Source organism: Ciona intestinalis, chromosome 1 (assembly GCF_000224145.3).
Source record: "Ciona intestinalis chromosome 1, KH, whole genome shotgun sequence".
NCBI classification, from domain to species: Eukaryota; Metazoa; Chordata; class Ascidiacea; order Phlebobranchia; family Cionidae; genus Ciona; species Ciona intestinalis.
The window spans coordinates 6,206,165-6,222,258 of NC_020166.2; the positions used below are offsets into that span (position 1 = coordinate 6,206,165).

The following is a 16,094-nucleotide window of genomic DNA, read 5'->3' on the forward strand; positions in this document are numbered from 1 at the left end:
TGTTATAAATTCTAAACTTCAACTGGGATACGACAAGCTTCGTACATTGCATCTTGGTCAACAAGGACGGGATAGGGCGACAATTGCTTGTTGTAGAAAGTATCTATATCGCCACATGGTTCGTCCTGGAGGTTAAAAATACGATTTAGGTTGAATGAATAATGTAACATGCGTATATCTTCGTACGCCGGGGCAACGGCACTTGTTTTATTACCAGGGTTGTATTGTATACAACGAAATCGCTTATTTACCCTGTATGTAACTTAGAGGGTTTTTATTTTTAAATGAAAGCTCTGGTTTAGAGGAATTGCCGTTTTATTCGTATAAAAAATACGACAAGAGATCACAGATCTAATGAATGAGCACGTTTTAAACTAATTAGCATAAGATAGTAGAGTCGGGGACGATGGGACACCTTTAACACATAATATCCAAATAGCCTTATCGTGTTTTAAACAATAAACAACGGTTTATGGAAGTCGTGAGAACATGGTTTTATAATTCATTAAATGTTCTTTGTTTACTACCAAATAGAAGAAGAGAAAACATAATGAAAAGGTGTCACATCTAGCCCCACCCGACTATATTATTTAATTAATCCTTTTACTACAACGGTCGACTTGGCTCGATCAAAAACAAATCTGAAGTAACCAACAAAACGGGTTCTAGTCGCCATTGGTGACTGTGGAGCAGTAGGCAGAATGTATTTATAAATGTATTATAACTAACTTATGACGTATGAGGATTGAGTGATTGGTAAAGAATATGTTTAAATACGCCTTGTACAACTCCTGTACCATGTGTTTTTGTAAACTTACACTAGTTAACGTTGTCGTCGCCTAAAAACGTTTGTTTTCATGAATTTTGACAAACCGTAATCACGTAGTAATTAGGTAATGTTAGAAGTTAATATTAATCATATGATGTTGAATTAAAAATAATGTTTCATTTACGATTAATGATAATACGGTATAAGAGTAGTGCTTTTAATGCGTCCCCACTTAAATGCTAATAGTTTGATTCAGTCGTGAATCGTTGTGTGGATACAACACGTGCCGTCGTTCCCCGCCAAACTCCCAGACAGTGTTTCCGCTATGTAAAGTGCAGGAGGGAAGTAATGGTTAATTAATCGCTCATCGTGCGGTTTTAAATCTTAAAATTCAGTCTAAAAATTATAAATATATATTATGATTTGATTTCAATCAAGAGAATAAAGAAAAATGCTATAATTAAGAATTGAGATAAGTGCTGAAAAAGTCACGAAAACAACAACAACAAGAACAACTGTTCGACGAAAAAGAATCTATATGACCACTAACGTGCTCAATATAAAAGAATGGAACGCGCAGCTTCAATGTTGGTAAAGGAGAGAGGTGATATATACTCTCTCTCTCTCTTTCGCAGGTCGTTCCCGTTTACTATTGTAGCCAATGGAATAGAGGGCGTTTTATGTAGATTTTCTTCGTTTTTTGACCTAATTTAAAGTTATATGGTAAAACAACTATTTTATAATATATATAAAAACCGTTTGTTTGAAGATTTTTAATTAAAATTATTAAATAATTAAATTTCCTAAAAAGTTTTCTTCCAATTAGAACCTTAATATGTTTAATTAAATGTTCTTAACACAATTTTTACATTGTATCGTATGTAGGGTGTAACGGTCACGCCTTTATCCAAAACATTATTTCTTTCTTTTTTATCCATAAGCGTGTTTTAACAACTGTTGTTTTACCGTTATAGTCTTAGCTTTTTGTCAACTCTCTTGTGTCTCGCTTTTTGTCAACTCTCTTGTTCTTCGTTATCGTGACCGAAGAGGCGAAATAAATTTCTTTCATTCATTCATTCATTCAAGTGGTAAACTGTAAGCGTTAACCTACCAAATATCTAAACCGGCCTAATAAACGTGAACAGTTGGTTTTTAAAATAAACAGCTAAAACTACTATGCGCCTATCTTTTACAATGGAGACCAAGCGAAATGGGGACGGAGTTGGCGGTCACGTGAATAGAAAAAAGAATGTATCACGGTTTTGGGCAGTTGCGCGTTCTACTCTTTTTTATTTCTGTGATAATAATCACCCACGAAGTAACATACATGGTAACTCGTAAGCTGTCACGAGGTGATAAACCCGTGTGATAACGATTGTCGTTTTCCGGCCATGCGAGGATAAAGTAAGTTACCTTTATTCAATAATTTTGTGAATCCGTATATAGCCTTAGCGGAGACACTTAATGGCGATTGCTTCTCGGCAATGGTCACTAAACGTTTGTTCTAACCAACAGTCATATACAGTAAAACATTACAAAGTACCATCAACAACAAACGTGCTCAACCATAAGCAGGTATTGTATGGCTGTTAAAAATTTAAAACACCAGCAGTGTTTAACTGAAACTGGCCACGAGCACGATTAAACAAAAAAGCGCATCCTTCATTATAACACAACCCTATATGTGGCAGTCGATTTACATCTCGTTTGTGCGATAAAGCCAAGAATGTCGTCGCTGTCGACTTCATGCAGAAGTTCATTGAACGAAACAAAGAATTAAATTCGCACAGAAACAATCTACAGCTAAAGTGCGAGAACGTCATGAAGTTAGATTTCCCCGACCTAAGGTGGGTAAACATTTTAATGTGATATACGGCAAATATAATGCAGCCACAATTATATGCATTTCACTACCCTTTAAACCGCAGTTTTGACATGGTGTTTTCCAACTGGTTGTTCATGTATTTATACGACGATGAGGCAAAAACTCTATTATCCCGTATCTTGAAATGGCTGCGTCCTGGAGGGATAATGTTTTTCAGGGAGTCTTGCTACACCAAAGTTGGTACGTTGCATTGAAACAAAATTCCTATAATTTTATAATTGTGTATTATGTTTATACTTTCAACATTTTTTTTAATTAATCAGCCAGACTAACAAAACTTATGGATTTTTTACGTGCAGGAAACCAAGGATGTGAAGACAATCCATCAGTGTTTCGCTCACCGCCTGACTACAACAAGATGATCAACTCTGTAACTGCAAAGACGGAGAATGGTTCTTTTGGTTTTAATGTACTAATACATGAACCGGTTGAAACCTACATTAAAGTAAACTTATTTATTTTAACTATTGAAACCTACAATAAATTTAATCTGATTTATTGTAAATATTTTTTAAGACCAACATTAAATTAACCTGATTTTGATTGATTAAACTGATTTAAATTAAATATTATTTTAGTAAACGAAGATTTTAAACCATTATTTCTATATTCGCAGTACAAACGAAACCAACATCAGATATATTGGATCATGGAGCGTGTCGAAGTCTAGAACATACAGCACGACTAGTTACTTACTGTCGAACTGTCAACATGATTAGGGTCCAAACAGATTAAAATTTAATACGAATAAAATGTATTCCAGAATATAAGTTGTATTGTGTTAAAATATAGCAAGTTGTATTATTTATTGATCTGCATCGCAATTTGAAATATTTGACATTACACAACTTGAGCTATTGTAACATTTCCACTTTATCGCATATGCGGTTACAGTGGAGAATGATTAGATTACAATAGGAATGTTGGATTAGGACTCATACGCCCGGCTAAGAACACATACGACCTGTGCCGTTGCTTTATGTTCTTGTGGCCGTAGCAACGCAGCCGTTAACACAGGTGGTTATAGATACACTTCGTATTAGCTTACGAGTTGCCATGTATGTTTCTTTGTGGGTGATTTTTTGGTGCCTAAAAATTAATAAAGGCATGAATAACTCGGTGGCACTGAAATTAAATATGGTTGCCATGTAGTTTATGCCTTGCCGTTAGACCTTACCCGTATATAGAATAAAAACGATGTTGAAGGTAAATTCGAGTAAAGACAATCTAAAACCTCTAATCAATGTGAACTTAAGTTGTTATACCACAATGTTAAATCGACGCCACAAAAAGCACGCCGTTAAACCGACGTCACAATCTGTTGTTTGGTCAGATTGCTCACGTGACTGACGCCTCGCACCAGCTGATTACGCCGGACTTGATTACTCCGTGCATAAAACGCATTTTCACAAAGCGAGTTACCACGTTCCAGTTTAGATGCAGTTGGTTCCGCACCAGAAGTTACTATATAGTTGGAAGGTTTGAAGGAGGTGTATTGCACAACTTAAGTTAAGTGTTTATATTTCATTACTTATGTATTATATTATGTTATAACATGTTGTATAATATACCGTATATTATAGTTGTATGCTACTATAAAGTAACATTATTGTACTACAATACATACCATAATATTATGTTACAAGTTTCATGCCTTACTGCGTTTCATATTTTATGACAGTTTAGATTTAAATTCTTCTTTAATACCTTCATTTTCAGCAATCGCAGTATAGTTCTTTATTACGTCGCTCGCGACTTCACACGCAATGTCTCGGTTCAAAATCGCTGCGTTTTGTTAGCTTCGTTTCGTCATAGCCGAACAAAGCGCGACTGTCCTACGCGTGCGTTTCGCTACGTTTTTTTGCATGGGGCCCCATGCAGCATGTACGTTTTGCGTTGACGCGAGGCACTTTAGTTGTATATTTTATTTATATTTCCGCTATGAGCGCGAAACAAGAAGATCAAAGAATTCGTAAAGTATAAATAACAATTGACAATATTACGTACAAAAGTTCTTTTCTAGAAACACCGATGGTGTGACGTCACGAAGTAGAAGAACCCACTTAGTAAGTTCATTGTTTTGTCACAAACTGGGTTAATATATTTTAATACCGATTTGTTATAGATTTTGGTATGTGACGTCACAGATGATCAAGCGGACCATGGCGCGAAAATGGAATGAAGGTAATTATGACGTTATAATATACAACGTAATGTTCAACGATTAAATTGTTGCAGAAAAGTCTGCGAATAAAGCTGCAGAAGAAAAGCGCAAGGTATTGTATATATAGTGTATATTATTGTGAATGTCTAATAATAAAAGGAAATTTAAAACCAAATTAAAAATGGAATCCGTGTATGTTTTACCTGTAATGTAACCAATACGTATATATAACTGCGGTTTGACTATAGTTATACCATAGATATCTAAACATGTTTAGACATCTATGGTTATACCATATACCTTTGCAGACGAAGAAAAAAGACGAAGACGCCGATAATGGATACGCGGTTTGGGATTTTTAATTGAGTTGCGTGTGTGTCTGTCTGCACTGCTGTATTATTATTATGCTGGATCTAATGTTGCCAGCTATTTTTAGTCAGTCACTACTATAGTGCATTTTGAATGTCATTGAAACATTTTCGAATGAAACCATGGCAAAATTCTAGCTGGATCAGATTTTTTTGCTATGTTGGTACAAAAATACTCTAGTAATATCAACACAACATTCCTATAAAAGTGATAAAAGTTCATTTATATACTCGTAGGTAAACCTTTTTACGCGACTAAACTTGAATCAAACGTCATGTAGCGCGATTGGGGCGATGGCCACGTCACAATTTCGCTACGACGTCTATACGGTGGGTCATAGCATTGTCATGACCCTGCGTTCGGCGCGGTTACATCAGTTTTGATTTAAGTTTCTTAACGGTCGGGTTGTTGCTTGTACGTCACCGCCAGTGATGCTACGCTGGAACTTCGGTCACTGTCAATGCGGTTCGTGTAACAACCCACCGAAGTTTTGTAACGGTCGATGCGGTGCGTAACACTCAAACGTTATAATATTGTGTGATGACACGACGTGTGTATCGCGGTACAAACATGGCGACTTACCCTTTGATTAGAAACTGCGGACCTTGTGGTCAAACATTTAATATGGTGTACAATGCAGATGATTGTCTTTCAGTTATATTTTCTTTGAAGATGTTTCAATGAATATGTTCGCCGTAGTTACTTTTTGACTGCGTCCCCCTTTTGAATGGTTGAGCTGTTGTGTTCATTGCATGCTGCACATGTACGTCGCTGCACCCTCTTACTATTTCTGTCTTTTTGTTGGTGTATTTTTGTTTTGCACATTGTCTATGTGTTTCGTTGTACCTTTTTTTGTCTATATGGTTTGTTTTACCTTGCCTAGGTATGGCAAGGGGTTTCTCACCGGAGTAGAAACCCACTACCATTGGCTGGGGGCTTGTCGTGCCGTAGTGGCTTTCCACCAACGCCAGCCAGATAAGCTACGAAGGTATTTCAATCTTGTTTTTTTATTTTTCAGCAGCTTCTTCGATGATAGTCCTTCCGTTTAGCTTTACAAGCGTGCCATGTCTTCTTAATTTAAACTTAATTTATGCTTTCTGGCTTAGAATATTAGGTAACAATCATGATACGTCACGAAAAAGTGACGTCAGTCATTGCGTCACCGTGTATTTAATTTGTATACGCGAAATTCAGCGGTTACATGAAATACAGTAGTCACGTATCTTAAACAAAGATCGAGAAAAGGCAATATTTAGACATGTCAACCGGTGGCGCTAGACTGCAGTCAAAGCATTAATCGATGACATCATCTTTGCTGTTTAAATGTGCCCCATCTTCTCGTACCCTGCCACATAAAAAGGCAATTTAAGCGTACCTTATCATCAACGAAATTAAGACAGATTACATAAATAATATACCACGTTGCAAATTGTGCATCTTCGTCTTTGTCAATTGTTTTAAATAAACGTACCTTTACTTAGTGCTCATGTTAAAAACTGATTAAAAGCTTGTTACCATATATAGTCTTTTATTGCATCCCAAGCTTAACAGAAAAGTAGAAAAAAGCAAATAAACGTGTGGTGTAAAAATATTTAGAAGAAAAATATCAAATTTACGACATTATTTGCCTATATGACGTCACTTGTAAACCTTCATTCCACTTTGGCGGCAACAATCACGTGGGTAAATTTTAACCAATCAGTTGTCAAATTTATAAGTTCAAATTGTGGTAAAAACTGACCTTACAAGTACCGGTAGTTATGAATATATATTAAACTGGTTAAATTCTATAAATTGAACGCATCTTGTCGCTTAGCGATTATACGAATTCGAAGAAGACCAATGAAGCAATATACACTCAGTATTTAGCAATAAGTCTCAAGGTTAGTGATTTTGTGCAATATATATGTGTAACGTGTATGTAATTAAGGTTTAGTAAAATCTTTGTTACTTATATATGACATAAGTAACTAAAAATAGAATAAATACTAGTGCCTTGAACCCGTGGGTGAGCTCATGCACAGTGAATAACAAATACTGGCATATACCAAAACTAGTTACCAAATATTGTAGAAGAATGAGAGAAAAAAGTAAGTGCGTTCTTCAATTTGTTTAAATTTATCACAATTTTGTCTTGAATTTAATATTTGCTTCTTCTGGTTGTGCTTCAGAAGTTTCACTTCTTTTACTACTTGTCTTTTGAACCTTGGCATAGACTGGCTCGGTGGTTTGTGGGTTGCTTGGCATACTTGTGACAGACTCAACATTGGTGGCTTCATTTTCTTCAGTTCCTATTTCGTTGTCAGCTATCGTGAGCTGTACTTCTGTACCATTTTCTTCACCACCATACCCTGTGTCCATGGAGCCACTTCTTGACCTAGCATCTCTTACTAATAAAAAAAAATAATATTAGGTTTAATTTAATACTATGGAATAGGTATTATTCAATCCACAGTATGCCATGTAAATTAATAAAGCTCCTAATCCTTGGTAATTGTTAAATTAATTTTACCTTCACTGACTCTTGGGTCACCACTGATTGGAGACATAGGTTGTTTTTGCAGTTTTATCTGAAAAGATATATTGATTAGTTTGCACCGATACATAATTCACACAGTAACTAACAAAGCTTCTATACCTCTTTTCTTTTCCTTCTCCGATTATACCAAATAATCAGCAGCACTAAAAGTATTAGGAGCAAAAGTATAACCACGGGTATCACAATGGCAGCCACTAGTATTTCACCTGAAATCAAATGTTGTTACTGCATTGTGAAGGGTAGAAATGCCATAGACCTACGGTTGCATATTATTCCATTTCCAGTAAACCCAGAATTGCAGGAACAAGTAAAACTTCCAATTGTGTTGGTACAAGTTGCAAATGCATGGCAGTTGTGTGTAACCAAAGCACATTCATCAATATCTGTGCAGTTTACCCCATCACCAGTAAACCCAGTTTTGCATGCACATGTAAAACTTCCAATTGTGTTATTACAAGTAGCACTTGTATTACAGTTGTGTGTACCGAATGTACATTCATCAATATCGGCGCATGTTGCACCATTACCAGTAAAGCCAGTATTGCAAGTACATGTAAAACTTCCAGTTGTGTTGGTACAAGTAGCATTTGTGTCACAGTTGTGTCTACCCAATGTGCATTCATCAACATCTGTGCATGATACACCATCACCAGTAAACCCAGGGTTGCAAGTACATGTAAAACTTCCTGTTGTGTTGGTACAAGTACTATTGGCATGGCAGTTGTGTGTACGCATTGCACACTCATTAATATCTGTGCAATTTATACCATCACCAGTAAACCCAGTTTTGCAAGCGCAAATATAATTTGTCATGGTGTTGGAGCAATTAGCATTTTCATGACAGTTGTGTGTACCATATTTGCACTCATCTAAATCTGTATAGAAGTTAACCAATGAATTTATTCAAAAATAATGAAAGAAGACCATTTGAACAAGACTTACCAATAATAAATATTGTTTTTACTGAAGAACCACATAAGTTATCAACATTACAAGCAGATACAGAAACTTCATAGACGCCAGGAGCTTCCAAATTTTGTAAGAAAATTTCATCACCTGTAACAATATAAATGTGACTGGGTAATTTCGATATTCATTGGACTTAAAGGAAGTTCAATGTGACAGCTGATTAAGGAGCCAAACTTTTCAGTTTAAACTTTTGTTTTAAAAATACTAAATTAAAAACAAAGATGACATATACATAAAACCTATTTGTGAAAATTGTCTTGAAATTATAGGTGCATTGTTCATCGTTGTAAAAGTGACGTTATATGTCACAGCTCCTTCAGGGGCAAGCCATGTAGCAACTGCTTCAGTGATGTTTGTAATATTAACACTGAGGTTCATAGGGGGTGATGGACCTTGAAAGAATATGTAAATATAGTCATCACATTTAATTAGTAGAAAACTTCAGATATGTTAAGTTATAAATGAGATTTATCAAGATAACACATCGCAAAAATAGGGGCAACTGATGTTCACTTACGAGTTGTAACTTGAAGGTAAGACAATGGTCCATTCCCAGCATTATTTTGAGCACGGATGCTTGCATTGTATCTACTTCCACTTTGGAGACCATTGACTGTTAAATTGGTTCCAGTTACCTGCAATGTATATTTTAAACTTAATTGAATATAACTTGAAAATTAAGAATGGATTCATACACATCTTGTCTGCTAAGTTTTTATTAGTCAGTTTCATATTCAAAACCAGACAACAAACACAGTCATATACACCACTTACAGTGAAGGGACTATCTGAAAATACAGCCCTTCGTTTCCGAGCACTTGTAGAACTTGTTATAACAGATAACACATAGGATATTGCACCATCCACAGAATCCCATTTCATAGAGATGTTAGTACTTCCAACGTCAATCACCATGAACCCAGTTACTTTCCCAAGAGCTGCAATCAAGTGTATGATAATCATAATGTTGACTTAAATCGGAACATTGAGAATTACCTCCGCAAAATGATCCATTCCCGCCAAACCCAGGTTTGCAAGCACATGTAAAACTTCCTTTTGTGTTGGTACAAGTAGCATTTTCATGGCAGTTGTGTGTACCCACTTTGCATTCATCAATATCTGTACAATTCAAGCCATCACCAGTAAGCCCACTATTGCAAGTACATGTAAAACTTCCAATTGTGTTGGTACAATTAGCACTTGCATTGCAGTTGTGTGTACCCAATGTGCATTCATCAATATCTGTGCAGTTTACACCATCACCAGTAAACCCAGTATTGCAAGAACATGCAAAACTTCCATTTGTGTTGGTACAGTTAGCATTGTAACTGCAGTTATGCAACCTCAGTGCACATTCATTAATATCTGTGCAGTTTATCCCATTGCCACTGTATCCAGTGTCACAGGAACAAGTAAAGCTTCCAGGTGTGTTGTTACAAGTAGCACTTGTATTGCAGTTGTGAGTTCCCAATGCACATTCATCAATATCTGTGCATGTTAGACCATCACCAGTAAACCCAGCTTTGCAAAAACAAAAAAAGTTTTTGGAGGTATTGACACATCCAGCATTTGAATGACATTTATGTGTTTGATTCGCACAGGGATCTAAATAAAAACAATTTTAAGTTACTGAACAATTTCACCAATAAGGTAATACAAAAAAATGTAAGTATGGTTACAACAATTAGTAACAATTAAATTAAAATTGTTAGACATAAAAACACCCAAATCCACCACTACTTACCTGGTATCAGTACCAGAGATATAGTTGAATTTGCACTGCAAACTGAATCTAGGTTGCAAGACTGCAGGTAAACAGTGTAGCTCAGTGACGCATTTAAAGCAGGATTAGAGAACCAGGTTTCTAAAAAGGTAACATGTATAAGGTTTATTGCACACACTTGCTTATATATATTGTAATTATACATAGCAGTAGAGAATATATACCTGTTGTGTTACTGGTGGTAGTAGTAGCTTCTGTATTGTTTGCAACAAATGTAACGTTATAAAATGAGGTTCCTGCCGAAACAGTCCATGAAATATTGGCAGAGAAACCGTCATAGGATTCCACTTTCAATTCTTGTGGAGGTGGGGTTGCTGGTAATAATAACCCACAGTTACAAATGTTATATCTCGTTAGCAGGAATGAGGTGTGTTAAACAAAACACCTGTGTTATAATGACTTTGCTGCCAGTGACTATAAACAAGTTTTTTTTTTATTAAACAGAATATTGCATATTTTTGAAGTATTTGTAGCTAGATTTATTGGCAGTTATGATACTGGTTATGGAAAGTTGTATCAGTTGTAATTAACATTTTCCTTTTAAAAATTAATATGCTTACTTGTTGCAGCACTAATGCTTGAACGCTGACTAGTCCCTCCAGTGTTCCTTGCAGCAATAGAAATAGAATATTTTCTTCCTGGGTCAAGGTTTGATATTGTGGTGTTAGTTTGTCCTGTTACCTGTATTTATGGGAATTTCATTATCATATGTGCATGTTAAATTATGCTTGGTACCTATATATAAATATTGAAAGCTTATAGACTTTATGATACAATCTGAGCAGTTTTAACATAAAAAATTAAACCCATTTAGAATTTTATTGATAACTGAGTTGTCATATTACATTAAAAGTAGCTGGTGTCATAATTTGTCTTCTTTTCCTGCTACTTGGTGTAACATCCACAACTACTATCTCATAAATATTAGCTCCCACAGTGTCCTTCCAACCAATTATTAGGAATGTTGTTCCATACTCAATTATAAACAAGCCTTCTACAGTATTTGGGGCTAAACAACAGAGAAAGTAATTGATCAGTAAATAATATAAATTTAGAAAAAGTTTCCGTACAGAAGATAATGTTTATGTATTTCGTTCACTTTTTTTAGGACTAAACAACATTTATTTAGGGATGCACATTACAGAATTTCGAATCCATGAGATTCGAATCCTTTTGTATTTGAATCTAATTACGGGATTCGGTATTCTGTTTAATGACGTCATCACACGTCACCTCACATACTATAATAACAATTTTTGAAACTTATTAATTTTGAAAAAAAAAAATTTTTTGTGTTTGTGGGACTTTCGAGAGTAAACGTTTCGTAACGTCTTTTCATAGCTTGCTATACGTTTCGTGACGCAAAAACTACCCAATGGTATAATTTTTGATCATTTTACAGCTTGTGATCCAACAAGGCTGCTATGAAAGAGTCAATAAACTGACTTTTGTGGGTAAAATTCATTTTCCTATAAATATAAAAAGATTCGAAATTCTAGATTCGGAATTCTAGATTCGAAATAAAGTATTCTAGGATATCCTAGAATACCTAATTATTCTGTAATGTGCATCCCTACATTTATTAATGAGTTTTTACTAAATTAATTCAGAAAAAATACATTTAAAACTTTAGTGTGAATTACAGGGATTAGTGTTAAAAGACTTTTGCACCCAAGTTTAAATACTAAAGTTTATGCCTTAGTGGTAAATGCATTAAGTATTTGAGTAAAAGCAAACTATATAATACACAGTAAACTACAGTTTAAAATATATTTTACTCTAGCACTAAGTGGCTTGTATGTTAGTTTACTATAAAATCAATACCTGTAAATTGACATACAGTGGGCGAGCCCACAATCTGACCATCAGAATATGTTGAAATCATGTTGAAACAATACTCTGTCCCTCCATTCAATGTATTATTCATACTTATCGTTGAACTCAATGGGTTGAGCAACAAATGCAAAGCACCATTTGTGAATACAGAAAGCTAAAAAATGCTATGGTTAAAAAAATACAAAGATAATATCTAAAACCTACCATATGAGAAATGATTTCAGAGTGACTGTTCCAAGATATGATAAAGTTGTTTTCAGTGATATTAGTGGCTCTTAGAAGGGGAACAACTATCGCTGTAAAATATTTGATTTAAATTACTTTTAAAACAAGCTGTTAAATACAGTAACACGATTTTTATTATCCTTCTATATACGAAAGCAAAGAATACGTTATTTAAAGAGAAGGAAATTAACAGCAAAACAACAGTTGTTAAAACACACTACAAACAAAAATTGTGGAAAAGAGTCAATTACAAAGCCAATACTAACAAACATAACTTACATGAACACCATGTACCATTCCCAAGAAAACCAGTATTGCAAGCACATGTAAAACTTCCAATTGTGTTAGTACAATTAGCATTTGTGTCGCAGTTGTGTGTACCCAATGTACATTCATTAATATCTGTACATGTTACACCATCACCAGTAAACCCAGTGTTGCAGGCACATGTAAAACTTCCATTTGTGTTGGTACAAGTAGCATTGGCATGACAGTTGTGTGTACCCAATGTGCATTCATCAATATCTGTACATGACACACCATCACCAGTAAACCCAGTATTGCAAGTACATGTGAAACTTCCAGTTGTGTTGGTACAAGTAGCATTTGCATGACAGTTGTGTGTACCCAATGTGCATTCATCAATATCTGTGCATGATACACCGTTACCAGTAAACCCAGTATTGCAAGCACATGTAAAACTTCCAATTGTGTTGTTGCAAGTAGCACTTGTATTGCAGTTGTGTGTTCCCAATGCACATTCATCAATATCTGTGCAGTTTACACCATCACCGGTAAACCCAGCTTTGCAAAAACAAAAAAAGCTTTTGGAGGTATTGACACATGCAGCATTCGAATGACATTTATGTGTTTGATTCGCACAGGGACCTGAATAAAAACAATCCTTAGTTAATGAATATTTTTACCAATAAGGTAATACAGAAAAATACAAAGTGTAAGTAAGGTTACAACAATTAGTAACATTTTAATTAAGGTGGTTAGACAAAAACACCCAAATCCACCACTACTTACCTGGTATCAGTACCAGAGATATAGTTGAATTTGCACTGCAAACTGAATCTAGGTTGCAAGACTGCAGGTAAACAGTGTAGCTCAGTGATGAATTTAAAGCAGGATTAGAGAACCAGGTTTCTATAAAAATGTAATTCTACTAAAAAATGTAAGATTACTAAAAAATAAACCTGATTACAAAACTGCAAGAAGCCAAAAACCATACTTTAGGAACTGTTGAGAGTGGACCAATTTTTGATAAAAATAATGCATATGTTATACACTGAACTATAAAAGATCGCGAAAAAAAGCTTTAGAAGAATAAAAAGGGGCGCTAGCTAAAAGTTTGAGAGCCATGGTGGATTTTGTACAATGGAAAAGTTGTTGCACACACTTCCTTATATATATTGTAATTATACATGGCAGTAGAGAATATATACCTGTTGTGTTACTGGTGGTAGTAGTAGCTTCTGTATTGTTTGCAACAAATGTAACATTATAAAATGAGGTTCCTGCCGAAACAGTCCATGAAATATTGGCAGAGAAACCGTCATAGAATTCCACTTTCAATTCTTGTGGAGGTGGGGTTGCTGGTAATAATAACCCACAGTTACAAATGTTATATCTCGTTAGCAGGAATGAGGTGTGTTACACAAAACACCTGTGTTATAATGACTTTTGCTCCCCGCCACACAATGAAAAATAAGTTTCATTCTTTATTCAACAGACAAAATATTGCATATTTTTTAAGTTTTTATAACTAGATTTCTTAGCAGTTGTGAAACTGGTTCTTGAAAGTTGTATTTATTGTAGTTTTCCTTTTAGAAATTAATATGCTTATCGGTTATTAAAATTTGTATTAATTATAACATTTTCCTTTAGAAATTAAAATGCTTACTGGTTGTGGCTCTAATGCTTGAACGTTGACTAGTCCCTCCAGCATTTCTTGCAGCAATAGAAATATCATATTTTCTTCCTGGGTCAAGGTTTGATATTGTGGTGTTAGTTTGACCTGTTACCTGTATTAATGGGAATTCCATCATTATATGTGTACGTTAAATTATGCTTGGTACCTATATATAAATATTGAAAGCTTATAGACTTAATGATAAAATTTGAATGTTTACAACAACTAGAGCTTATATAATGCACACTGAATTTATACAACATTGTTGATGCTAAAAAATGCACTGGACTTGGACCAAAACACAAATGGAGCTTAAAGAGTGAGTTAAAAAAAAGTTTGTACTTTTAAACCCAATTTGGTACTTGAATAATACATTGTGCTTATAGTTTTAATAGGAAATGTTGTATTACATTAAAAGTAGCTGGTGTCATAATTTGTCTTCTTTTCCTGCTACTTGGTGTAACATCCACAACTACTATCTCATAAATATTAGCTCCCACAGTGTCCTTCCAACCAATTATTAGGAATGTTGTTCCATACTCAATTATAAACAAGCCTTCTACAGTATTTGGGGCTAAACAACAGAGAAAATAAATGTTCAGTAAAATTATTATAAATTTAGAAAAAAAAGTTTATGTACATAAGATAATTTCTAAAACATATTACATGTCATTAGTTCTTACTATTTTATTGCGAGGCATTTTAGAAACGCTTTTTAACTTGAGACTCACAATTAATATGGAAATTTATTAACAAAGTTATAATAATGGATACAAAAAGGTAACATAGGACCTCAAAAACTAAGCACAAAAGCACTGTGGCGCAAAGTTTTAGACCACTGACCTACTGTATACTAACTACTAATAAGCACAGTTTAACATCAGACTAAAACCTAAGTAAGTTACACTAAACACTATGGAGTACATTAAAAAATATTAGGATCATGAATTTAACGAATGCCCCTAAACCAAGAAATAGCTACAATTCTAATAATATAATAATAATGCTATTTGTCTCTTCGATGACAGTAAGTAAGATTTCAAATGAAAAGACATGTCATGCTTACAGTTAAAACCATATTAATACTAAAATGGAAGAAAATAAGCATGGTCGCGACACCTAGCAGACAAACAAGCTATTTGTGTTTAATCATTATGAAGTTAAAATTCTAATAGAAACAAAAGCGAGCGTAAAGGCAATAACTAGTTACATATTAGTATTTCACCTGTGAATTGACATACAGTGGGCGAGCTCACAATCTGGCCATCAGAATAAGTGGAAGTCATGTTGAAACAATACTCTGTCCCTCCATTCAATGTATTATTCAAACTTATCGTTGAACTCAATGGGTTAAGCAACCGATGCAAAGCACCATTTGTGAATACAGAAAGCTAAAAAATGCTATGGTTAAAGGAAATACAAAAAATAAATAAGTAAAACCTACCATATAAGAAATTATTTCAGAGTGACTGTTCCAAGATATGATAAAGTTGTTATCAGTGACATTAGTGGCTCTTAGAAGGGGAACAACTAACGCTGTAATAAAATTAATTCAAATTACTTTTAAAACAAGCTGTTGAATACCATAACATAATTTGTAGCCTATTATCCTTTCAAATACGATAGCAAAAAATATG

At 34.6% G+C, this 16,094-nt stretch overlaps 2 protein-coding genes and 1 long non-coding RNA gene across 4 annotated transcripts; 2 read left to right on the forward strand and 1 right to left on the reverse strand.

Moving 5' to 3' along the window:
- Window positions 1-2,460: 2,460 nt before the first annotated feature.
- On the forward strand, window positions 2,461-3,474 carry LOC100183784 (phosphoethanolamine N-methyltransferase; the record flags this gene model as incomplete). Its single annotated transcript, XM_009864098.1, is given in 4 exon segments — window positions 2,461-2,616; window positions 2,698-2,834; window positions 2,954-3,099; window positions 3,271-3,474. Coding segments are annotated over 4 exon segments (493 nt in total), but the record flags the coding sequence as incomplete, so codon positions are not given.
- Window positions 3,475-4,627: 1,153 nt separating this feature from the next.
- On the forward strand, window positions 4,628-5,810 carry LOC113474492. Its single transcript, XR_003396154.1, has 4 exons — window positions 4,628-4,720; window positions 4,780-4,838; window positions 4,893-4,930; window positions 5,127-5,810. It is a non-coding gene; the product is annotated as an uncharacterized LOC113474492 (long non-coding RNA).
- Window positions 5,811-7,092: 1,282 nt separating this feature from the next.
- On the reverse strand, window positions 7,093-16,017 carry LOC100179077 (extracellular matrix protein A-like). 2 transcript variants are annotated; one of them, XM_026833943.1, is made up of 23 exons: window positions 15,902-16,017; window positions 15,683-15,848; window positions 14,868-15,031; window positions 14,449-14,569; window positions 13,991-14,140; window positions 13,572-13,691; window positions 12,819-13,427; window positions 12,519-12,610; window positions 12,303-12,468; window positions 11,324-11,487; window positions 11,039-11,159; window positions 10,643-10,792; window positions 10,440-10,559; window positions 9,848-10,300; window positions 9,692-9,724; window positions 9,470-9,633; window positions 9,213-9,330; window positions 8,935-9,087; window positions 8,669-8,782; window positions 7,987-8,601; window positions 7,826-7,932; window positions 7,700-7,757; window positions 7,093-7,577 (listed from the first exon to the last, which is right to left on the reverse strand). In XM_026833943.1, exons 1-23 carry the CDS (start codon window positions 15,902-15,904, stop codon window positions 7,309-7,311), a joined length of 4,230 nt encoding a protein of 1,409 aa, XP_026689744.1. In that variant the 5' UTR covers window positions 15,905-16,017; the 3' UTR covers window positions 7,093-7,308. The 2 variants fall into 2 exon arrangements, with proteins under 2 accessions (XP_026689744.1, XP_026689742.1); XM_026833941.1 differs by having other exon boundaries at window positions 9,692-10,300.
- Between the last annotated feature and the right edge of the window lie 77 nt (window positions 16,018-16,094).

Coding starts and splice junctions, on each gene's coding strand:
- LOC100179077 (XM_026833941.1), bottom strand. Junction 13,428..13,571: donor ATCTCTGGTACTGATACCAG/GTAAGTAGTGGT, acceptor GTTTTTATTCAG/GTCCCTGTGCGAATCAAACA. Junction 12,611..12,818: donor GAATGGTACATGGTGTTCAT/GTAAGTTATGTT, acceptor AATATTTTACAG/CGATAGTTGTTCCCCTTCTA.